Here is a 25023-nt window from a genome sequence, read left to right as displayed (position 1 = left end):
TTGGGGGCGGACCTCCACACAGGTGAGCTGCCGCCCGGACTCCTGGTCCTTTGAGTCCCGTGCCGCGATGTTGTTCTGCCCCCGGTCACAGCTCGGCCTCAGCACTGCCTGCCACACAGAACCTGGCTATATGCAAATTAGTCTGTCCCTGGTCCAGTATTCTGCTTAATTCAGAAACTCTGTCCACCACCACCCCCTGTTGTTTAATGAGGTCATTGCCACTGCAGTGCACAAACATGAGGTCAGGGGGTTGGAGATTCAAAAAGGTTTTAACCAATGGCATCAATTGGTGCCACTTTAATCCTATCTGTCCAAACCATTTAATGTCTACATTTTGCAAAAGCTAGGTCTTTGTCAATACCTCTGCTTTCAGCATACCTTTTGCACCAGAAAACATAGCTGTGCCCAACATTCCACACTGAAGGGATCTCTGTAGGTGGTAGAATGAAATCTATCTAAAATGGTGGACAAGATGCTGTTTTTAAGAAAGTAGAGATTTGATTGACTGTTTAAGAACATTCTATATTCAATATAGGTTGCATTTTACTTTGTTTAGAAAGCATGTTTCCTATTGGTTAGTAAAAAATGTTGGAAAGGTACAGCAGAAAGGATAAGGGCATGCTTTGCAAAAGCAACCATACTTGCTGTTGTAAGTCGCAACATTCTGGGGTGAACTTTTGACCTGACAGTTAAGTTAAATGTTGCATGAGCTGTTTGTATGGAAACTGGCATTAAGCAAAAGAGGTGAAGATGTCAGTTGAAAAGTGTTATTATCTGTGACCAATAGAAATTTGTTTTTCAATTTGAAAAACACTGGGAAGCAATGCCATTTGTGGCTTATGTGTATATGTACGGAAAAATAGAGGGAAACTTTGCCAATACTGGTTTGACTTTGGAAAGTGTGGTGTTCTATAGTGACTGTGTGTTAAACAAAATCCTGTCGAAGTGTGTGAGTGTTTTCAGTCAACAGATTTATTTCAAAGGCGAGTTATATTTTTGAGGTTTATTTAAAATAGATTTGACATTTATATGAAACTGTGTTTGAATTAAATTAAATAATTAAATGTACAGATTAATATTGGGATAATTTATATTGTATTTGAAGTTTGTTTAAAAAACAGTATGTACAGTAATATATATATTTTAAGTGTGTTGAAAGACAGTTGAATGATGCCTCTTATTTATTAATAATTTGTTAAATATGCACTAAATGTATATTTTCAAAAATGTTCATATAAGGTGCAGTTTATTAGGCATGATTATTTCTTCTCTGTAAAAAGGTATAGTTTAATAATATTGCATTATTATAGATAGTTTGGTAAATGAAGTTCAACTGTGCTGTTTGCAAGATGATCATACAAGGTGTTTAAAATTACACTTCTGTTATTAGTTTGTACAGTTTGTGTGGTTTTAGAAATCCTCATACAAAAGGTGTTGTTTATTAGTCTTCTTCATTAAGTCTGTTGAGAGGTACAGTTTGATAATGTTGCATATTTCTAGATTTAATGTACAATATGTAGCTCAAAAGAAAACCAGTACATTTTACTATTTCTGGTATGTAGTAGTTATCCACTTAAGTAGATAGTGTGTTATGACTCATTTATTTGTTTAAATTGTATTTATATAGTTCTATGTATATTTACTGAATTAATGAGGTGCCTGGCAGATTACAGGAGTGCAGAGGTGGAAAATATGGAATTTTATAAGTACATGAGAAGTGATTTACTAGTTCTATATTGTCTAATCTCGTAGTTGGTATGCAAGTACTATCCATGTATTTGTGAAATAAGTCATACAGTAACTCAAGTAGTGGTAAAATTGTCGATACAGTACATATGCAGTCCAGCAATTCCTCTGCCACTTCCTGTGGACTCTTTTAATCATTCTGCCATGTCCTGTAATCACTGTGCCAAAACGCAAGCAGTAATAAATTCACTTTTCTATTAACTACTATCCAGTCACTGTCCATGCACCTGTACGATGACTCCAGCATTAAGAGACGCAGTGCTACAGTCAAATGTGCACAATCTATGAGGTCCCCTAACCCCCTGCAGACTACTGATTCACTCCTGCAAAAAAACAGGTAGCAGCCATGCAGTTAACCAATCACACACACTCTGTCCACCCCTGCAATCATCCTGACAGAATCATGTCCTTATGTAATCACTGAGCCAAAACACAAGCACTTATAAACTCACCCTGCTGTCAACTACCAGCACTCTCACTATGCAGTCACTGTCCACTGTCCATGCACTTGTACAATGACTCAGGCATTAAGACATGCAGTGCTACAGTCAAATGTGCACAATCTATGCGGTCCCCTAACCCCCTGCAGACTACTGATTCACTCCTGCAAAAAACAAGGTAGAAGCCATACAGTTCAGCAATCACACTGTCACTCAGTCTACTCCTGCAATCATCCTGACAGAACCATATCCTTATCTAATCATTGGGCCAAAACCCAAGCATTTGTAAATTCACCATTCTCTTTCGTTGCAGTACTTTAATAATCCAGTCAGTACCCATGTACTCATGCAATGACCCAGGTACTAATACATCCAGTATTACAATCATCTATCCGCTATTGATACAGTCCTCTAAACACTACTTATTCAGTCCTACAAATATCCAGTTAGTATCTGTGTACTGCAGTAAATGGATTGTGATTTTAAAACATAGCGTGTAAATGGTTTTCATATACGTGTTTGTTTAGTAATACAATAGTATCTTTTATAAATGTATTTTAATAATATATATATATATTTTTTTAACAGACATTGTTCATCATCATTACAAAAACTTACCATGACTAGAACACAAAAGAGGAAACAACAAAAAAAGAACTATTATTTGAGGAAAACACAACAGCAAGAATTAGATCAACTACAACCTGTGGGAAAAAAGAAAAAGTCTTGTGGTAAGAGAACAAAATAATTTATTAAAAGACTTTGAAAGAGTAGAAACAATTTGCACAATGTAGAAAGTAGAAAGAATATCTCAACAACAAAAAAGAAAACGGCGAAATGAATGCAAAATCAAGTTTTAAAAAATCAATGTATGGTAAAAGGAGAAAGAATCAGTATGAGGAAATGAGAAAGAGAATGTTTTACAATAGAGTTGTCTTTAATTTGTAGAAAGATGTGAAGAAATATATAAAAAGAAGAAACAGATTGAAACTATTGTTGAGAAGGCTTTTGAATTAAAAAGGAAATTATTCATTTTAGTTTTAAACAGAATTTGATTAAATAAGCCAATACATTTTATGAAGGCCAAAAGTAAAAAGAAGAGTAATTCACAGAACTAACTTTTGTGATTTTTTTGGGGTGAATGGAAACAGTTCAAGTTCAGAGACTTTTTTTAATGAAGAGAGCTATTTTAAAACCAATAGATTATTGTATGCAGTTGATACCAGTGGTTGTCCTTTTGAGGTTAAAAACCGTTGTCCAATTGAAAAAGAAAAGATGGTTCCTAAAAATGTAGGAGAAGTGATAGCTGATAAAGTTCTAGAGAGACATACTAAAGCCCCAGTGTATACTTGGGATTTTAGTAGTATTTGTAGTATACGACAGGAATCTATTGATATTTTACGCAATTTCTTATGAGAGTTTTGAAAAAAAAAGTGTTAAACAAAAGATTAAGATGTTGCAAGGACTATATCCTTGCAGAGTGAGAAAAGATACTGGTTTGCAAGGTCATTCTCTGGCTTGTCTTTCTAGAAAAGTATGTCAAAGTGTTTTTCATCATTTTAGAATGTTAGCAGTACATCATTCTTAAATGCGGAAGTTAGTCATTAGATTGTATTACGCAAAAAGTCCAGCAATATTTTTAAGTGATTGAAACAGTACTCTTTTGCATGGGTCACTATCAGATGTAAAAAAAAGTTAGTGATGAAATAGAGTTTCGTTACTTTGGTCCTGAAGAAGTGAGTAGACAAAGTGAGACATTGATAGAAGTAGGTGTTGAAGAAAATGTGGAAAATAGTAGTACAGAGAAGTTTGAAAAAGAAATTACAAAGTAATTTTGTGTGAAAGTCCAAATTATACTTTGTCAATGAACTCATTATAAAAATCAGACTAGGACTGTTGATCTGTTTTTAAAAAGTGAAAGAGAAAATAATGATAAAATAATGATAAGTCGAAGGAATTTGCAACTTATTTGTTGGTAGAGGATTGCTTTGATTTGGGTACTGATCAACGTATAACATACTAGTGGACAACACAACACCAGCTAGAGCTGTCCATAAGCGCAGCGCCATGATGCTCCTTCCGGAGCGAACGCTGCGCTATATAAATACCCCTCCAAATATCCAAAAATATCCAAATATCCATAATATTCTAGAGTTGGTAGCTATTCCTCCAGAACTGATAGATTTAAACACGTATGAGTCTATTCTGATTCAATCTGTGCACCCGTTTCAGGCTATTGTTCGTATGGAGCCTAAAACAGGTAAATTTCCTCCCACAGATTTACAGAGAGGATTAAAAGGGAGAGTTGTATATTTACCTCTAGATTTAAAGAAAAATATTGAAACTATTGGTGCAGAGAAAAAAGAAAGTGAACCACTAATTATCCTAGCGAATGGTGTTCCTACTAAGAGTAAGAAAATCTGTCAGGAATTAGTGGATGTCAGGAAAGTGCAAAAGGGAACATTGTATCTTATAAAAATCAATATTTACTACAAAAAAGTGTATGTGGAAGAAGAAGAAATACTTTTAGGAGATGATAGAGAAATGTCAAGTGGTCAAATTGAGAAAGTGGACATGTCTAAAACTGAAGAAATTTATGAACATTATAGTGTACATCCTTTACATTCGAAAGAAGTGACGGGGAATACTATTGAATTATTCCAAATGAAGAAAGCGAAGGGGATTCCTATGAATGTTTGGGAAAAAAAAGTTTGGTAGCGCATTGTTTTCCCCAGCTGTTACCAACTGGAAAAGGTGGAGGAGATGACGAACGATCAGTACAGATTCCTGCATCACAATATCAGACAACAAGTTTGTATGCAGAAGATCCAAGATTTTGACAATGTATCCCATATTTTGTTTTAGAGTGACTTGTCTGGACTTTCATATGCAGTCAGCCACATATTAAAAACAGGAGTACATATTCAAAATGTTTGTGCAAAGGAATTTATGGATAAAGTACATCAGAGAGATGATCATTTAGAATCTCAATTGATTAATTTGATGGCATGCCAGCATGGTACTAATGAGTATTGGTATCATCATCATGGGGAACTTAAATGCATGCTAAGGAACTTAGGAACTCCTATGTGGGTTGTTACCCTAAGCTGTGCTGAATATGCATGGGATGATTTACTTGAATTTCTTCGAGAAGCAAATTCAAATACTACAAACATTGAATTTAAGACTACTGGAGAATTGTGTTCTTTGGATCTTGTAAATGTATGCAGATATTTCAATCATAGGTTTGTAGCTATGTCTTATCTGCAATAAAAATAATCCTCCTCTTGGAGAAGTTATTGATTTCTTTTGGAGAAAGGAGTATCAAGCTAGAGGTGCTCCTCATATACATGTGCCTTTATGGATCAAGGATGCACCCAATTTGGAACTGATTCGGATGAAACTGTTTATCATTTGTTGAAGATTACGTTACATGTGCTATACCAAAAACAAGAGAAGAAAACACCTTATGGCAACAAGTGTTACAGTTTCAAACTCATTGGTGTGGCAAATACTGTCGACGGAAATACAAGTCGAAGGAAAAGTTTTATACCAAATGTTGTTTGGATTTCCACATCCAGTACTATCCAAAGGAAGAGTGAACAGTTTCATGTCAGTAGTGAGACATACCACCTCCCAAAAATACTTACAATTTGAAAAGAAGTGAATAATCGAAGTGTATTAATGATTATAATCCAGTTATTCTCTCGATGTGGAATGCCAATATGGATATCCAGTATGTTGCAGATAATTCCATTACTGTTACTCGGTATGTAACATCATACATAACAAAATCAGAAAAGACAGAGTTGAAAGAAATGTGGAGAAGAAATTTCCAGCGAGAAGAGTCTTAGTGAGAAATTATATAGCTTTAGTTTGAAGATGCTGTCCCATCGAGAGATTGGAGCGTTCGAATGCTCAGATCCGTTGTCCTCTGCAAGTTTATATTCAAAGTCAAGAGGAATTATTTGGGTTAGTCTAGGTCTTGCTGCAACACTAAATAGAGTACTTAAATCTATACCAGAAATCGAATATTTAGCATTAAATGAACCGGAAAGCACAGATATTGTTAAAACAAACATGTTGGATACATACTATGCAAATAGAAGTCCTCATCTTGAAAACATATGTCTCCATGAAGTGCTGCAATATTACAGTTTTAAGAGAAATACTACAGAGAACATAAATGAAGAAAAATATGCAGTGATTGGTTCAGAAGGATGTTTGGTGAAACATAGTAAAGGAAATCTGATTAATCATAGGAAACTGAGTAGTGATACTCCTGATAAAAGAGAATTTTACTATTTAGAAATTTTGCAACTCTTCAAGCCTTGGCGTACGGAACTGGAATTACTTGGATATTTTCAGTGCTATGAAGATTCTTTCAATGCATGTAAAGATAGCATTGAATGCACAGTTTTTGCAAATTATCTCAAAATGTTGAATGAAGAAATAGATCAAGAAGCCACTATTGTAGCTGAGACCGCTAGAGACAGTTCTCAAGACAGTCAAAGTTCTGCTCCACTGAGTCAAGATCCACTAGGACAACCAATTGTTGAAAATGAAGCAGCAATTGCTATGAGTGGAAACAGCAGTGAATCAAGCACAAGAAGATATTATGGACTTAGGAAACTTGGAAGAACAACTAAATATTGCACAGAAAGAAATATATCAGCAAGGGAAACAACAGATCGACAATGGTTTTCTACATGTAAAGAAAAAAACGCACATCATTTCAACCTATCCAAATGTATGTCAGTGGTCAAGCTGGTACAGGAAAAAGTTTCTTAACTACATTTTTGACCAGTTATCTACAGAAAACAACTGACTCACATTTGTCTTGTGTTGTAACTGCTCAAAGTGGGTTGTCTGAACTACGGTGGCAGAGTGGGCTAAAGAACGGTGATGGATTAAACCCAGATCTTTTGACTGGGTGTGAGTGTTTGATTGATTCAGATGCTCCGTCCATCACCACCCCCTTTTGTACAGCTTTTGGCCGCCATAAGTGTGGCAGGGTATGCTCAGACGTGAGTCCATTGCTCACTTTGCCACTGGATTCAAGCAAGCCGGGCTGAAGACGGCTGGAATGCCAGAAACCGGTCCTAGGAAGCTTGTTTCCGGTCCAGGGAAGGCATGGCTTGGCAGTTCGGGCTGGACTGTTCCCATGAGGCACAGGGTCAGACTGATTTGCATATGGCCATATCTGAACTGGGGTGGCAGAGTGGGCTAAAGAACGGTGATGGATTAAACCCAGATCTGTTGACTGGGTGTGAGTGTTTGATTGGTTCAGATGCTCCGTCCATCACCACCCTCTTTTGTACCGCTTTGTTCGCCAAAAGTGGGTTGGCAGCACACAACATTAAAGGAATTACATTACATTGTTTACTAATGCTACATGTAGAGCATGAAAATAAATTGGAATATCACAAGCTATCTGGAGAAGCTTGTTATGAAGTTTCAAGAGTGCTAAAGAAAATTTAACTTCTGATTATTTATGAGGTGAGCATGGTCTCAAACTTAATGCTTGCCTTTGTGCATTTACGAAAGCAGCACATTTTAAAAACAGAATACAACGTCTTATTTGCAGGAAAACATGTGATAGTTTTTGGTGATCTACTGCAACTTATGCCTGTAAAAGGGCAACCAGTATTTAAAACGCTTGTGCATGAAGACACCAGAAAGTCTTTGGGAAGTGTTGGAAACGTTAACATTTGGTCATAATTTGAATATAAAGAACGTATTAAATATATGTGACAGGCAAATAATGTAGATTATGGAACCAATCTTCAAGATATAAGAATTGGACTATTGACAGAACATGGTAAACAAGCTTTAGAAAGTCGGCTAATTGCAAACTTGTTTCCAAATGAAAATATAGTTTCTGAAAAAATATACAAACAAAATTGCAGAAAATAAATCTATAATCTGTCTAATGCCAACACTGCGAGAGTGTTCTACATTCAATGAAGAACTTTTAAAGCTCGAAAAATAACAAATAATAAAAATGGAAGCCATTGGTAAAATAGAGCATGAAGGAATTACTATTATTTTGAAGGAAAAATTTAAAACAAAGTTGGGTTCTTTGGAAAAATCTATATCTAAAACTGCTGGTATAGAAAATAATTTTTGTATATGTGTAAACTGTCGGGTAATTTTACGGCGTAATTTGGATGTGGAAAAAGGTTTAGTAAAGGGAGCAATGGGAAAATATTGTTGATTTTGTTAATTATCAAAATAGAGAGTAATTGAATTTTTGAAAATCAAATTTGATCAGATTGAAGAAGTAAAACATATTGCTCGTTCTGTTAGTTTTTTGCTTCTTAAAGATTTGTATGTTCGTAGGAAACCGTGTCCTCTTTTTTTGGCATATGCAGTGACGATTCATAAATCTCAAGGTTTAAGTGTAGACAGTGCTCTGGTAAACATTGGAAGTACAGTATTTAAAGAGGTTATGGCATATGTTACTTTGTCCCGAGTTAGAACTTTATCTGGATTGTATTTGATTGATTTTGATGAGAGAAAGATTAGTGCAGATGAAAATTGTGGAAGAGAGTATAATCGGTTAAGAAGACTGTATGCTCCCAAATTAGGTGAATATCCAGTATATGAAAAGCGTGTGGTAGGTCAAAAACAATATGAGAATATCTGTAGTGAAGTTGAAAAGAAGATAATAAAATCAAGATATTGTTGAGATTCGAAACAAAAAGAAAAAGGATACTATTGAAGAGAATGTAGGATATCAGTTAGAAAATAGTTCAGGTATCAACTGCTATGCTAATGTAGTGGTGAACATTGTATTTTTTCTAGAAAATCTCCAACAGCAAATTATGGAGAATAGAGAAAAAAGGTTTTGTTCCTTGTTGCATTCTATTTTTGAAAAATTGATAACTGATAAAAGTAAAATACAAAGTGTTTCTAATATTCTGAATCTTCTGGATATATGTTCTGGTTCTTCCCAATTTACACAGAATGTGCAACAAGATGCTCAGGAATTTCTAATGTATATGCTTGCAGTATTCGAAGATGAAGGAATAAAAATTGAAAATCTGTTTGGACTTCGTTATAGATGGGAACATGAATGTGAAAATTGTACATTTACTTTCTACCACTAAGATGGACACTGAAAGATTCATATATTTGACAAAACCAGATTGTCAAAAGGGTGTCTTTCAACAAATTAGTTAAATCAGCTAATCAAAACATGGAGTGTAGCCAATGTAAATCAGAAATGTTATCAACATTATTTATACAAAGATTTGGACAATATATAATTTTAAGGATACATTGTTGTAGAGCAGATAGAAGAAATATAGAAACTTTAATAAAACATTTTGTAGCAAGTCAACTATCAATATCAGGAAGTCTTTTGTAGCAGTTTCAATTATTTTCCATGACGGACCTTCTACGAAATCTGGACATTGCACTGTCTATTTAAAATGCAATAAAGGATGGACATATTGTAATGATGCTCATTTGGTTTTTAGATATTGTTTGCCTAACGAATTACCAAATTCATACCTAATATATTTAAAGCCAACGTTCTAAGAACATAATTCGGCCTACTGAGAATATGTTAATATGTATTAATAAGATTACTTTCGACAATTTCAGTATAAAGGATTTCAGGAATATCATTTGGCCTAGAGGAAAGATATTGATATGAGTTGAGCAGTTTTTGTGGGATATTCTGCCACCAAATGTTTTAAAGAACATTGTTTAGAGTATATGGAAGTTATGAAGAATTGCTCATTTAATTATTGTTTATGTTCTTTCATATTGTAGTTACAACATTCTCTTAGAAAGAAGCATTTTATAGATTTGATATTTGTATTTTATGCAATGTTATTGAGGAATTTTTTATGCAATGTGCAGAGATAGTTGACTATGTTAAAAATGTTTTTGCCACAGATTTGTTTTTTTTTTAAACAATCTTAAGGATTGTTTTTTCCCGCTGTTATATGATGAGCAACATTGAAATCACTATCTATTGTGAAATTCAATATATTCTGAGAACAAAAAGGGCAAATTAAATAATGCTTAAATTATGTTGTATTCTTTAAATTATAACATTATATATTATAACTATTTTTCTTCTCTTTTACAGACCCTAGTTCTAAAGTTTTTAAGTTTTTTAAATTTTAATTATAAAAAAGAACTGCAATTTTTGTTTTGAATATTTTGATATCTACTACTGTAAAGGCAAGATTAAGTAATGCAAACACTATCCATCCACTACTACATTCATCTGTGCTCTATCCTTACAAACCTCAAACCACCTACTCACTGCTCATTAGGTCTTAAATACCTCAGGTACTAACCATACAGACAACCAACCACTCGGTTACTCATAATGCAGTTCTTGAGTCATCTCCTAGAAGCATATACTAATTCAATACCTCTGTCAATACCCAAGCAGTTATGAATTTCCTCAGCTGGTCTCCTTGCAATAATCATTCAGGCAGAATCATATCCTTATCTAATCTCTCTGCCGAAACACAAGCACTTATAAACTCACCCTGCTGTCAACTACCAGCACTCCAACTATCCAGTCACCATCCATGCACTTGTACAATGATTCAGGCATTAAGATATGCAGATATACAGTCAAATGTGCACAATCTATGCAGTCCCCTAACCTCCTCCACACTACGGATTCACTCCTGCAATTACCCAGATAGTAGTCATCCAGTGAAATCACACTCTCTCACTACTAAGATATTATTGCAATACCACAAGAACTAGTTATATACTAATGCAATCGTCTAGGCATTTTTCATGCAGTAATGCAATCACCCACGTGTTACTCATGCAGTCATGCAATGATGCAGGCACTACAGATACACTCATCCAATCACCCAATCACTACTCATACAGTCTTACAATCACCCAAGGACTACCCATATATTAATGTAATCCCCCAGGCATTATTCAAGCTCTCATACAATAATGCAGGCATTCGTGCAATTGTGCAGGCATTACCTCTGCACTCATACAAACTCCTATGTAGTACTGATGCACATATGCAATCACCCAGGCATTACTCATGCACTTGTTGAATCAGAGAGGTAGTATATATGTACTCATACAAGCACATACGTAGTACTGATGCATTCATGCAATCACACTGGCACTATCTATGCAGTCTTTTAATCACTTAAGCACTACCTATGAACTGATGGAATAAACCATGCACTACCAATACACTCATCCAATCACACAGACACTACTGATGCACTTATGCAATAACTTACACATTACCAATGCACTCTTTCAATCACTCAAGCTCTAGATATGTGCTCATGCAATGATTCACACATTACTATACACGTATTGCTTTTTTAACAGATTAGGTGGTTCTGAACAGAACCTTTTTTTTCTTCTTTTTTGTATTTTTTTGTATTTTTTTACTATTTTGAAACATTTTGGGGTGTTTTTTACAAAAAGGAAAAACAACAAAACAATCTGTTGAACTTTGCAATTAAACCGTCATTGCAAGAAAAATGCAAAAAAATTAACAAAAGTTGTGTCTTGCAGCAGCAACAATAGCATCTATAGACTGTTCGCCACAGCATATTAGTTCCTTGAACTTGTTCAGTGCTGTTCCAAATTTCTTAATTCGGGACGGATGTCAAGTCCACGGTTTTGTCCAGAGGTGCTTGGTCCAGCAGCCTGGTCTATTTGCACTCCAGCTTCCATCGCACGACGATGCTCTTCACAGGCCAGATGTCGAGGGTGTATTGTCCTCAGATGTTTCCTCATGCTAGCTGTTCCGCATGAATATTTTTTGTTTTCACTTCCCCCGTGACAGCACCCTTGGGCATAGATTGCAGCTCATCTTAGTGGCATTGATCTTTTTCTTTCCCTCTGGAATGGAAAGAATTTCCAGACAAGGGACTCCTTTTCTTTCACCTCTTCCTGCAACTCTTCTTCTTCTGATTAAATGTTCACATCAGGAGCAGTTGAAGCAATTTTTCGTTTTTGATGAACACCAAAAATATGTTCAAGGCAGCTAAAAAATAACAAGTGTGTCTCCTAGGATGACCTTGAAGCAATGAAAAAAAAGGGAGCATGTCCTTCACATTCTAGAAAGAAAACTTTGTAAACCAATTGAATGCTTTCTTTTGAAGTCACATGGGGTGTGCGCATCCGACGCGACTTCGCAAAAATATGTTTAACAATAACGTAACTTTATTACAAGTAGAAATGTGATTTTTTTAAAATAGATTAGATTATCTCTTGCTCTTACATACATATAGTTTTGAGACAAAAAAAATTTGAGGGAGTCGCACACCTGGTGCGACACCATACTCCAATGACGTAACGCGTGACCCGGCTCCGTGCAACCATTGCATACGCAACGCGCAGCCGGCGCAACTCCATATGTACATGACATATTGCCCCATCCTCGTACCGCGCACCCGTCACATACCAAACGCGCATCCTTCACGAATTTTGCAATATGGCGAATAGGATCTGCGTACCGATCGGGCATACTACACGACCGGTACGCGACTCCAGTTTTTGTCCCAAAAAAAACCCAATATATGCATATTTATTCTAGAAGATACAAAACATTACATAATTATAAAAAATACAAGGAAAAATTATTAAAGGATATTATAGTTCAAAAATATTACAAAACTTTTTTTAAATATAGGTTTTATAAAAAAAATTATCTGAAATTAACATTTAAAAAAACCTTTGAAATTCACTGAAAAAAGCATAGGTTTTAGTGACGTTATAGTTGGAAATTAGCATTTAAAAAACCTTTGAAATTCACTGAAAAAACCATAGGTTTTATAAACGTAATAGTTAGAAATTCGCATTTTAAAAAACCTTAGAAATTCACTGAAAAAACCAAAGGTTTCAGGGTCGTTCTAGTTAGTTGGACATTTCACTCGTACAAAACCAGTGAAATTCAGCCGTTATAGCTAGTTCAACTAACTATAACTCACGCGCCCGCAATGCAGTGCTGATGACGTCACATATTACATCACTCATGACATTGTCAGTGACATCACTCATGACATCACTGATGACATCCCAAACCCTCAAGCCCTCAAGTTTATGCTAGCCAATTACAGGCCCATTCATTTACTACCAGCCTTGTGTAAAATTTTGAGACAAACTGATAAATGCCCAAATGTCTAAGTATCTGGACTCTAATCAGTTGCTGCATCCATCCCAGTCAGGTTTCCGACCCAATTACAGCACCAAATCCACACTGGTGGAAGTCTGACAGCATTAAACTTGTTGTGGACCAAGAGAAGCAAGTGGCCTTTCTACTGTTTATCGGCGGCCTTAAAAACTGTTACTCACCCCATCAAATTATTACAGTTATGCAATATTCGGAAGGAGGGCTGCCATGGCTTGGTTTCAGTATTTTCCATCTGACAAAAGCAAGTCAGTTTGAATGACGTCTTTTGCTTTTGACCCCAAAACTATGAGGTATGGTGTCCCCCAGGGCTCTGTACTAAGCCCAAAGTTGTCCAATGTTTATATGACACCTCTGGCAGCCCTGGTGGAATCTTCTGGGATACATGTGTTGTCGTAGACTGATGACACATAGATCCTCCTTACTTAAGACGGCAACATTCCCAATATTCAGAACAGATTTGCTGCATGTCTGTCAGACATTTTTCAGTGGATGTGTGAGAGCAATCATCAATGTAACACCAGTAAAACTGAAATATTACTTTTTGGCACCACCTTCATAAGGAGGTGAATTTTGGCCCAGCTTGGCTCCTTCCCCACCTACCGCTGCCATGGCTCTGTTTAACTTGGGAGTAAGATTTGATAATAAGCTATTCTTTGGCTTCCAAGTGAACAGTGTAGTAAAGAACTCTGCAGTCTTCTGAGGCTTTGCTGGTGGCAGTACCAAAAATCCAAAATAAATAAATGTGGCAAATACCTTTTCTCTGCGCTGGACGCCTCTAGATAGAATGTTCGTTCTTTGAATCTGAGGGCTACCAAAGATTAGGCATGGGCGTAAAATCCGTTCCGCTCGCGGATTTTGCGGATTTTCGGTAAATCCGCAATCCGCGAGATTCGTTGATTTCCCGCAAAATCCGCGCGCTGCGGATTTTTTGCTTGTGTTCGCACTGCTCGCGGCCCGCGGCGCGGGCAGCAACAATCTCGCACTCGCGAAATTACAAAAAAAAATTAAAATGGCGGAGGAGTGAAGGAAGGAAGTGGCCCAGTCTCCAACTTCCTGTTCCTGTCCAGCAAGTTCCTCCCATTGGGGAGGGGTGAAGGAAGTGCCTCAGTCTCCAACTTCCTGTTCCTGTTTCCTTTCCTGGCCATTTTGGATTCGATCTTGACTGGGAAGGATTACTTTTTGTGGATGCTGCTGGATATTTGGATTTGAAGCCTTTTGGATTCAAAATTTGATTTCACAAGTAAGTTGATAAGTTGATGTTGTTTGTGGTGATTGTGTGTGTTTTTCGACTTTTGGGGTGGTGTTGGGGGCTGGCTATGTTGGTGGTGGGCCATTTGTATTACTTTTGGATTCGAAATTTGATTTCACAAATAAGTTGATAAGTTGATTTTCTTTGTGGTGATTTTTGTGTGTGTTTTCCGACTTTTGGGGTGATTTGGGGGATTTTGCGGGTGTTTTGCCGCGTTCGCGTCGTGAAGCAACAATCTCGCACTCGCTAAATTGCAAAAAGTGCAATTCTGCACCAGAAAACCACCAGCAGGCAGCATAAACCTTCTGAAACTTGATGGATGGCATTGGATTGTGGTGATTTGTGTTGTCTTTTTTGACTTTTTGGAGTAGGGGTTGGGGGCTGGCTATGTTGGGTGGGGCCATTTTGAGGCATGGTCCTCCTGGCCATGTGGATGGGGGTCAAGCGGCCATTTTGAATTCCAGGTGGAGACAGCCCTCAAACACAAATTACAGGTAAGATAAGCGTTTGGATGGGAGGTAGTATAATGGAGTATTAGGAGGAGAGGCGAGAGAGTGACAGTGGTACTACTAGTAAACTCCTAGGACTCTTGATTTAGGAAACTCTGTGACAGGCATTTAACTTTGGAAAACATTTGGCCAATTACAGGTGAATCAACACGATGACAGTGTTCCGTAAAACAAACTTACTGCAAAACCACCAACCACCAGGCTCAAAAGTAGTAAAAAACAGCTATGCTCAGATAAAGTTTGAAAAAGTATATTTTTATATCCCTAACAAAATAAACTCCCGCAAGACCCTCCCTAACCCCAACAAATAAATAGTCCATCAAAAGTCCCCAAAAACCCCAACTCCCAATTCCCACCCCCCAACAGTCTCTAAAAAAGGGGCAAGGGACACTCTACGGATGCAGGTTGTTGAATTTGGCCTCCAGGGCATCAAACTTCTCCTGGATGATGGCTTGATCTAAACGGAGGCCCTCCACCAGATTATGATACTCCTTCCATCTCTGGACCTCCGCCTCTAGGTTGGGCACTCTGCGGAGTGCAAGGCGCAAGCGAGCCTTTACAGTACTGTGAGGAGGTGCAGCCTTTGCTGCTCGGCGGTGGCGGGTTCCAGCACGGCTCCGGTTGGCTGGAGCACTGCGCTTACCGGCAGAACGTGGGGTCACGGAGGAGGATGCAGAAGATGTTACACTGGAGTGCGTGTCGTCCCCCTCCATTTCCACCAGCCGGCGATATTGCGCAACAGTGGCATCCAGCCTCCGTTGCCGGGCAAGTACAGCCCGCATACTCCTGCTCGGTTTTGATGTTTTAGTATTACCAACTATAAGAAGAAAGAAAAACATAATCTGTAACGAATGCTCTTTAAGAATATGATTAACACAAAATGATTCAGCAGGAAGTTGTGTCACAGTACAACTAGCAACTAGCCAGCGCAGTACAAAACTATTGAGGCCAGTATCATGGGCGTCCGCATGGAGGGGCAAGGGGGGGCGCTTGAATCACCATTTCCCTTCCCACAACTCACTTGTATCCTTGGTTTGGTGCTCTTTCATATGAAAGAGATCTGGCAGAAGTGAGTGACTTTTCCTCTGAGCCGTTAACCACACCAGCAACCGTATCATCTGCACCAGGCCCAGGCGATATGTCTCTATCTCTCTCTCTGTCTCCCTCTGTCTCCCTCTACCTCGCTGTCTCTCTCTCTGTCTCCCTCCCTCACCCTCCCTCTGGCTCCCTCCCTCTCTCTCTCCTTCTGTCTTCCTCTCTCTCTGCCTCTATCTGTCTGTCGGTCCCAGCCTGCTGTAATTACCATATTGTAATTTGTCACTGGTCCAGCACTGGATACACATCATATGCTATCTAAGAGTCAGATAGTACCATGATCCAGCTTACCTGTACTCCACACCACCGCTGCCTGCTTCCTCACAGTCTGATTGTCCACTTGCGCCGCATCCTCCCCAGAGTCGTCCTCACACTCCGAGTCGATGACGATCACGTCCGAGCTGGCCCGGCCACCAGCTGTTCCACCTAAAAAATATATTTAAGACTGTTAGATTACACCACTCACTAGTATTTGGTCTAGGAATGAAGACATTTGAAAACAGAAAAAATAATTGACTGTCTACTCTAGTCTAAAGTAAAAATGTCCCTCCTTCCAGGGAAGGCTGTTGTCTTGCTGCACTTTTTTGTCACAATTGATGAATGCTTGCTTAATTTTAACACACATCTTTTTTCTCTGAACAGACAGACGCTGGACTTCTACGGACAAGAGCAACATCAACTAAACCAGGTGAAAGCTCGGCTCGACCACAAGACATGTGTTCCATTACTCATCAACTCAGCACCAAGCACTTTTCCTTTTCCAGCTAACTTTATTTTAATATATGTGTTTACTTTTACTTTTTTTAATAAAGCTTTTAAACTTGAATAGACTCTGTGGTTTTTGGTCCTCCAAGCTAGAGTGACTGAGCGAAAGGTTTTGTAATTTTTGCAAGGAGGAGTCCGTGCCGCTGACACTACCAAGTTTATACTATAGTATACAGTGTGCCAAACACGCCACTCTGAAATATTATTACTCTGGTCTTTGGTGTCCATAGTAAGGTTTGTGGAGAATTGTCCCTGCAACAGTAGTATTATTGATTTTGCTCCTATCTAAACACTGTTTCGAAAAATTTAAATTAGGAACGCTTGGACAACAATAGGTCCTCTATATTTAAATGAAAACTTACTGGGGCCAGCAAAGGAGCACTCGCCGCCCTGGCCTGCATCATCCTCCTCCTTTGGAGCCACTGCATCCGCTGTTTCTGTCCGCTTGCCCCTGGGCGGACCTGACGTACAACATGAAAGAAAGAACAGAAAAAATTGATGATTGTTGCTTGTCGATGTCCTTGTCAACCAAATCAAACATTTAGAAAGAACAAGAACCAACTATTTTAGCCAAAAAGAGGGCTACAAAGGAAGGACTGCACCTGAGCCTCTACTCAGTCATTTAGGACAATGATGCGTCACTGAAACCCTGCGCCTGCATGAAGCAGGCTTACGGCTTGACGCAGCATTGCTGGAGCTGCGCCATCGTTGCAACGCAACTCCATCAATGAGCCGCCTTTACCGCACCGATGCGTAACGCTTCGGTGACGTTTTGGCACCATGGCGTGCCGCATTGAAAATACGGCGCACCATGGGTGGTGCTGGCGTGCCTCACACTTTGCAGGGATGCACAGGTAATTGCTAATCTGACACTTAGGGGCATACTTACGAGTTCTGGGCTGCACACCTCCAGAGGTGCACCAGAACAAAATGCGTAACTCAAAACTAACCTTGCGTCACGGCAGATGCGCCGCAATTACAATGCGGCAAACCCTGGCGCAAGGGTAGGCAGATGCGTGATGCATCTCGTGACGAAAGAGGGGTGCATCTCTAGAGTCGCGTCGCAGGCGCGATGCAACTATAGCAATGCTCAGGGATGCCCAATACTCAACATACCGCATCAGTCCTTACGCCTGCTTCAAGCAAGCAGGCATAAAGAATTGACGTAGCAGCGTCGCGGAAGTGCCTGCGTTAAATCTTGTAGATTTCACGCAGGCACTTTTGCGAGGCGCACATCTGCCTGACCGCCACCCCCCCTCCCCCTGCGTGGGAACGCACCCATTGTGGCGCAGGCCCAGGTCTTAACGTGGCGCATCTCCTTAGAAGCATCACGTTGTACATGACTCGCAGGGATGCGCCACGTTTACGTCGCTGTGCGTCAGGTAAGGCAGCGTAAACGTGGCGCAAGGGGCTTGTAAATCTGCCCCTTTGTGTCTAGCATTACGCAGTTCTGTAAAGTACACTCATACATTACTCAGCCCAATTAAATGAACACATAATAGAAAACAAATAAGCAGTGGCACCGCCACAGAGAAAGAGAGCAGTGCACCTGAAATGCACAGAAGATTTTGAAATATTAATTTAGCTCTCCTATCAATGTAATCAGCAGCATTATTGCTCTTTGTAAAAAAGTTAAAGCAAACATTTGCAATATTAACACACAGAGCAGGAGAAAAAACAGAGTAGTGAGTGATGAAAAAATTGCTACTACTACTCACCAAGCCCGGGGACCTCCACTCCCAGCAGATCAAGCAGGTCGTGCTCCCGCTCCAGAATATCGGTCCAGCGGTGGGTCACCTGATTATTGGTGCGCTGGACCCCCGTGATCTTAAAAAGGGCCCGGCACACCTGCCCCCACCGCTTCCGACGCTCCTGGCTGTTGGTATAACCGGCAGCAATCCTGCCGCCTGCTGCGATGGTCCTCGGGAGACGGCGCTGCACAAAATAAACGAGTGTGCCCACCTCCTCAGGGCTGAAGATCTCCCTGGGCACCACCATTTCCGCCCTCAAGCGGACACACGGGAGCCGGGCACGGGCTGCGGTGCCCGGCTTGGGCAGCTTGACAGCTGTCTTCACCATGTTCTGGGCAGGTAAGGAGATAAAATGAAAAAGAATAGTAGTAGAGAAGAAGGAAATAAAAGTTTAAAAAGTACTTGAAAAGTAAACAAAAGTAGCCTAAAACACAAAAATATAGACCTAGAAAACAAGAGGGATAGAAAAAAAGTTTAATAGATCAAAAACAAAATAAAATAAGCAAAGGATGGCAGAGATATACAGAGGATAGAAACACCATGCCCAGACACATAGGAATGAATGAAAAACAAGATGGCGGCCGATCACGTGAGCGTAAGTAGGTTCGCACGCGATTTCTCTCGCGAACTCGTGCGAACTTGTATTCGCAAGGCGCTCATCGCGCGAGACTACACATAGCGGGCGGAAACGGAAATATGTCACGCAAACAAAATGGCGGCGCCCGTAAACCTTGGGGTAACTCGCACGAGTTCGCGGCTTACACGATCGATTTCGCACGACGCCGCGACTCGCGAATAGTGCGAAATTACCGAAAAACGAGTTTTGCAAAAGGAAAAGCTATGAGCAGGTGCAAAAGTTCAACCTCATCATTTGTAACCATTCCCTGTAGTACTTCCTGAAGGGGCCCTCCAGAATTCGGTTAGGTTCCTGTTAATAAAAAAATTACATTGCAACAAACAGGAAAAGGAAAGGAAAGGGAGCAGACAAGCAGGTGCCAGCCTTCATTAATGTCAGTTGGGGCAGGGCAGGTGTTGTTGTAATTTAATTATGCAAAACTTAAGGCACTTAGCAGGTGTGCTTTGCTTTGCCACAATAATGTACACTCACTGGTCAACCAGAGGGTGCAGTGATGACACCGAGGGTGGCATGGGTGTGACAGCCAGAGGGTGGCATGGGTGAACCAGAGTGCCAGTGTTGACAGAGGATGGCAGTGCTTTGTTTGCCCCAATAATGTACACTGGTGAACCATAGGGTGCTGTGATGACACAGAGGGTGACATGGGTGAGCCAGAGGGTGGCATGGGTGAACAAAGAGTGCCAGTGGTGACAGAGGGTGGCAGTGATGAAGAAAGGCTTGCAAACAGGCTGGGCACGTAGAAACAACAAGTTCGCAAAACTGGCGACCTGACCAGTACGTTCGCAATTTGCGAAATTGCACAAAACCCTCGCGAACTTGCAGAAACCCGTGCGAACACCCAAAAAAAAAAAATCCGCGAGGATTCGCGGATTTTGCGGATTTTCGCAATCCGCAAATCCGCGGATTGCGAATCCGCAAAATCCGCCCATGCCTACCAAAGATAAAGGTTCCTACAAAAGCAGCCTCAAAACTTTTCTGTTCAAACTTGCCTTCTGAAAAGCTCATTCTAACTAGTGGTTAAAAGTTCTTAGTGCCAGGACACTCGAGTAGCCATGCACTCTTCAAAACCCTAATAACATAACATAACAATGACATGTCATAGAAGATGTCATGAGTGATGTAATATGTAGGGCAATTAGCAGTGCATAACGAGGGCACAAGTTATAGTGAGCACAGGGTATAAGTTATAGTAACTTTAAATAACTAACTTTCTCACCTAATTATAACATCACTTTAACCTTTGTTTTTTTTCAGTGATTTTCAAGGGGTTTTCTTTAACATAAAGTAAGATTTTATTACCATTCATAAAGACAACCAACACCCCATAAGGCCTCCTGCCATATGCAGGTCCTGGCTGCACTCAGGTAGGCTTACTGGATTTGCCAAAGAACACCACCACCAAAATATAAATAGTAATCTTGTTATCATCTTTCTTCAAAAATCGCCAATATTTTTTAATCAAGTGTACATTCAAGTAATTCACACAATGCTATGATTGATAATATTGATTACTATAAAATGTTTAATATACATATTGAAAAAAAACATGCCTGTAATTCTCTTTCAACATTGTTTTTATAATTGCAATTTAGAGGCTGAAAATGTAAAAAAGAAATACTCAGGCTTTTTTATTTTAAAAATAAGTGTAACAGATCTCAAAGTCTTTCTTGTAAACTTTTCGGTCCAGAAAAATGAAATCATAAAAACAACCAAAAGAAGGCCTTGCACTTCAGCTAAAGACCACAGAGCTCCATCTAAGAGTGTTTAAAAAAATGGTAAGCTCTCCTGGGGTTCTTGGTTTAAATGACCCAAGAGACGTACAATTTTTTTTTTATGTTGCTGGGAGGCTGCACCAATTCCTGCAGCTCTTGACAACATAAAAAATTATTGGTAATGTCTCTGCCTGTTCTAGGGGCACCGCCTATCCCTCACAGGGCATTATGGGGTGCTCCCCAATGGAGCAGTGAACAAAAAATGAGCAGCTTGTGCTGCTGATTTATTATTCAGTTTGGTGTCCCAGTGCCCACCCCGGACACCCTTTTGAAAATAAATTATTGGGGTGGGGTGCACAGATATTCTCTCCGAGCCATTACTGCCCAGAGGCCTCATTCCCTGGGGCATTATTTTTAAATAAGGGGAGCGGGTATGTAGCCCACCTTCCCGAGCCTCCTGGTGCGCCAGGGTCTCCCTTCTTTGGTCTATTTTAAAAATTAAAGGGAAGTAGGCCCACAGGCCCATCCCTGAGCCTCCTTGGTCGTTGGGAACCCCAACCCCTAGGGCCAATTTAAAAAATCAAGGGAAGGGGGCACAGGGTGCCATCCCCTGGGATCTATTTTGAAAATTAAGGGGAAAGGGGGCCCTTGGATCCCTCCATGAAGCCTCTTAGGCCCCGGGGACCTAATCCCCCGGAGTCAATTTTGAAAATTAAGGGGAGGAGGGTGCACAGCCTCCTTCTTTGAACCTCCTTTGGCCTCAGGCCCCATTATCCAGGGGCAGAGGTGGGAACACCATGCATAGTTTTCTCTTTAATAATTTATTGCAAATGTTGCAGGGATATTATCAATTAGGTCATAGAAGATGTCATGAGTGATTTGTGGGGTAATTAGAAGTGTAGGGTGAGGGAGTGAGTCATAGTTACCTTAGACCATGATTTATAGTTACTTAGATAACTATAACTTAGTTCAAAACATTATGTTTCTACCAAAATTGTCACCTAACTATAACATTACTTTAACCTTTGTTTTTTTTATGAATTTCTATTTTGATAATGCAACTTAATATTTTATGGCCATATGTAAAGATAAACCCTTGACGCATACAACCCTTTTATTAGAGGAGGGGGGGCGACGGTACCCCCACCCCGAGAAACTAGTTGCCCCAGGAACCCTGGGGCTTTTTTTATTTAAATCAAGTGCAAGGGGCGCACAGCTCCCCTGACTCTATAGTGGTTCCAGGGTCCCCATCTCCGGGGCCCAAAAACATATGTTAAGGTGAGGAGGGCATGAAGCCCTCCTCCCTGACCCTTAATAAGTAATGGGGACCCCATTCTTTGGCTTTTGGGGCCTCGGTGATCAAGTTGGGGGTTGTGGGGGCAGGGGGAGTGGCGCAGGGTCTACACCAGCTGGATTAATCAGTTTCCCTGCCCACTGGAGCTCAAGCAGGAAACAAAAGTTTGCCCCCTCCTGGCAGGAGCATTTTTAAAGCTCCCGCTGATTGGGAGCAGACATGCCTCCCCTGCCGACGCCCCTGCAGGCACGGAAGGCATGTTTGCTCTCACTCATCAGGAGAAAACCTATGTTTCCCTCCCCACAGTCTTTCAGGCTGGGAAACTACTGTGTCTTGAGGATGGTCTCCCTCAGACACAGCAATTGAACCAGCCCCGGGGGATTGCCCCCCTCACAATAATGTTTAGTTGGGCTCTAGCCGATGGGATCCCTAGGACCTTAAAAGGCTCAGGGAGGGTGGCTGAGCTGCCCCCCTCCCATTAAAGTTTAGTTGAGCCCTGGGGGATGGGGATGGTGGCCGCTGCCCATCCCCTAAATTGAAGTGGGATGGGGTCTTCAGTGCCCAAATTGGACTTGGGAGGCAGGCCCCCCTTATGTTCCCTCCTCAATTAACTTATACCAAATGGTGGACATTTTCTTTTTTTTGCCGTGATCGAGTGGGAGTCCGACGGGATTGCAGCACAACCTACTGTTTTTCACAAATGTATGGGCCCATGGGAGGCCCCTCTGGGACCCCTCCACCAGGGCTAGGGGGCAGGGTATCCCTACCCTGCCCCCTTATATTTATTTTGTTAATTTGAAGGACAGGGGACTAAGTCTAAGAGTCCTGTAATATCGGTCAGCAACTGTTTCTTCATGTCGCTGTCAGCTAATCAGAGCGCTTACTCCTGTGGGAGCATGCCTTCCATTAAAGCAAATTGGACCTAAGGAAATAAAAGCTCCCTGAGCCAATCAAAATGCGTTTTTTTTTTTTTTTTTTTTTAATTGGGTTTGCGGGTCAACTCAATCATCCAGGTATACATTTAATTTTTAAACTATAATATCTCAAAAACTACTGAATAGATTTACACCAATTCACAAAAGGCATGTTTTTTGGACAAAGATCTAGGCCCTGCCAAATATGGTGTAATGCAGCGTTTTTTTTTGGCTTTCTAAAAAAGTCTAGGGGAAATTCATGGGGATTTTGCATTTGGAGAGCCCCATATTTTTTTCAGCCCCCACTTGACGGATCACCCAGAAACTTTCCATGCACAAACTAGGCGAAAGAAAAAGGAAACGTTTTGTGAATATTTGTCCAACAGTGCCAAAGTTATTAGTGAAACAAAAATGGCATATTTATCTCCCACTAGCTTGCACCCTGCAGGTTATCAACCTTTCCATGCGATGCATGCTTCTTCTGATACAGTGAGAAATCGAAGGACTGGCCAGCGCCAACCATCCTTCTGCTCGCCGGCCTGCTCTTCAGACGGTGGCTGTGCTCTGACCTTGTGTGTTCCAGGACCACAGTGGTCTGCATCCCAGAACGTTCAAAGTTAAAGGTTTTGCTGCTACACATTTCTGAGGCAAGATGGGCCATCTGGAGACATGAAGGCTCTGGTAGAATTTGAAGTTTGAGCAGGAGGCTGAAGTCCTCTGCTCAGGACACATCATAACTCACATTGCAATTGTATCTTCAGAAAATAAAAGACCACTTCCCCATGTTTGATTGCTGTTGACCAAAGTGGTTCGCATGCACGTTTAAGTTAATTAAATATGGTATATATTCAATAACATCACAACAAACCCGTTTACATTACCAGAGATGTTTGGTCAACAGTTTTTTGTACAGTTGAGGAGCCACGCTGAATGTCAATCCGCCCTGCTTTTGTGACACACATATAAATGTCATCATTCGCCTGAAACGAAAGCAGATTGAAGAGGTATTAATGCAGGGTGATTGTGCTACTGCGAAGGCATTTGTTTAATAGGTTTAATTAAACGTCAATGTTTTCATTGAAGGAAAATATAAAATCACCATTGTATATGTTTTATTATATTGCAATATCAAACATTTATAGGAAGGTTTGGGACGTGAAACAGATTGCATACGAAAAAGATCTAGTACGGATTTTGCCCAGATGCATCAAAGTACTGTTTTGCGATTCCTAATTTGAGAAAATTACCGAATCGCAAATTAGGAATCTCAAAATGGTATGCATCATTTTTTTCGCATTTTTTTTGTGATTCGGTAAAAATTGCAATTTTTACCGAATCGCATAAAAAATGCGATTTTCAAATTGCGAATTCGCAATTCCCATTCATTCCTATGGGCTGAAATGCCCATAGGAATGAATAGGAATTGCGAATTCGCAATTTGAAAATCGGAATTCAACAAAGCATTTCAAGAGTGGAGAGGGGGGTCCAAAGGACCCCCCCCTGCACCCATGAAATGCACTTTTACATGTAAGTTACATACACACATGTCCTAAGGACATGTGTGTCTGTAACTTAACAGTTTAAAAAATGCATTTTTGTGCATTTTTAAACAATTTAGCAAATTACCACGAGGTTCAAACTCGTGGTAATTTGCACTTGCAATTTTCAAAATCGCAAATTTTTTAACAATGATGCATTGCATTTAAGGAATCGCAAAATTGCGATTCCTTAAATGCAATCGCATTTAAGAAAT

General features: G+C 40.0%; 1 protein-coding gene across 1 annotated transcript in view; it reads right to left on the bottom strand.

The window, feature by feature from the left end:
- Positions 1 to 25023, bottom strand: part of LOC147747616 (ferric reductase 1-like) — a 664587-nt gene that overhangs the window by 337200 nt on the left and 302364 nt on the right. Inside the window, exon 7 of the mRNA XM_086936340.1 lies at positions 24152 to 24250. Within this exon, the coding sequence (XP_086792466.1) occupies positions 24152 to 24250 (99 nt within the window). The remainder of the gene's footprint in view (positions 1 to 24151; positions 24251 to 25023) is intronic.

The sequence above is a fragment of the Lissotriton vulgaris genome, chromosome 1_1 (assembly GCF_964263255.1).
Source record: "Lissotriton vulgaris chromosome 1_1, aLisVul1.2, whole genome shotgun sequence".
Lineage (NCBI taxonomy): Eukaryota > Metazoa > Chordata > Amphibia > Caudata > Salamandridae > Lissotriton > Lissotriton vulgaris.
Note: the sequence above shows the minus strand (reverse complement) of the source record. Positions and strands in the feature narration are given on the sequence as shown.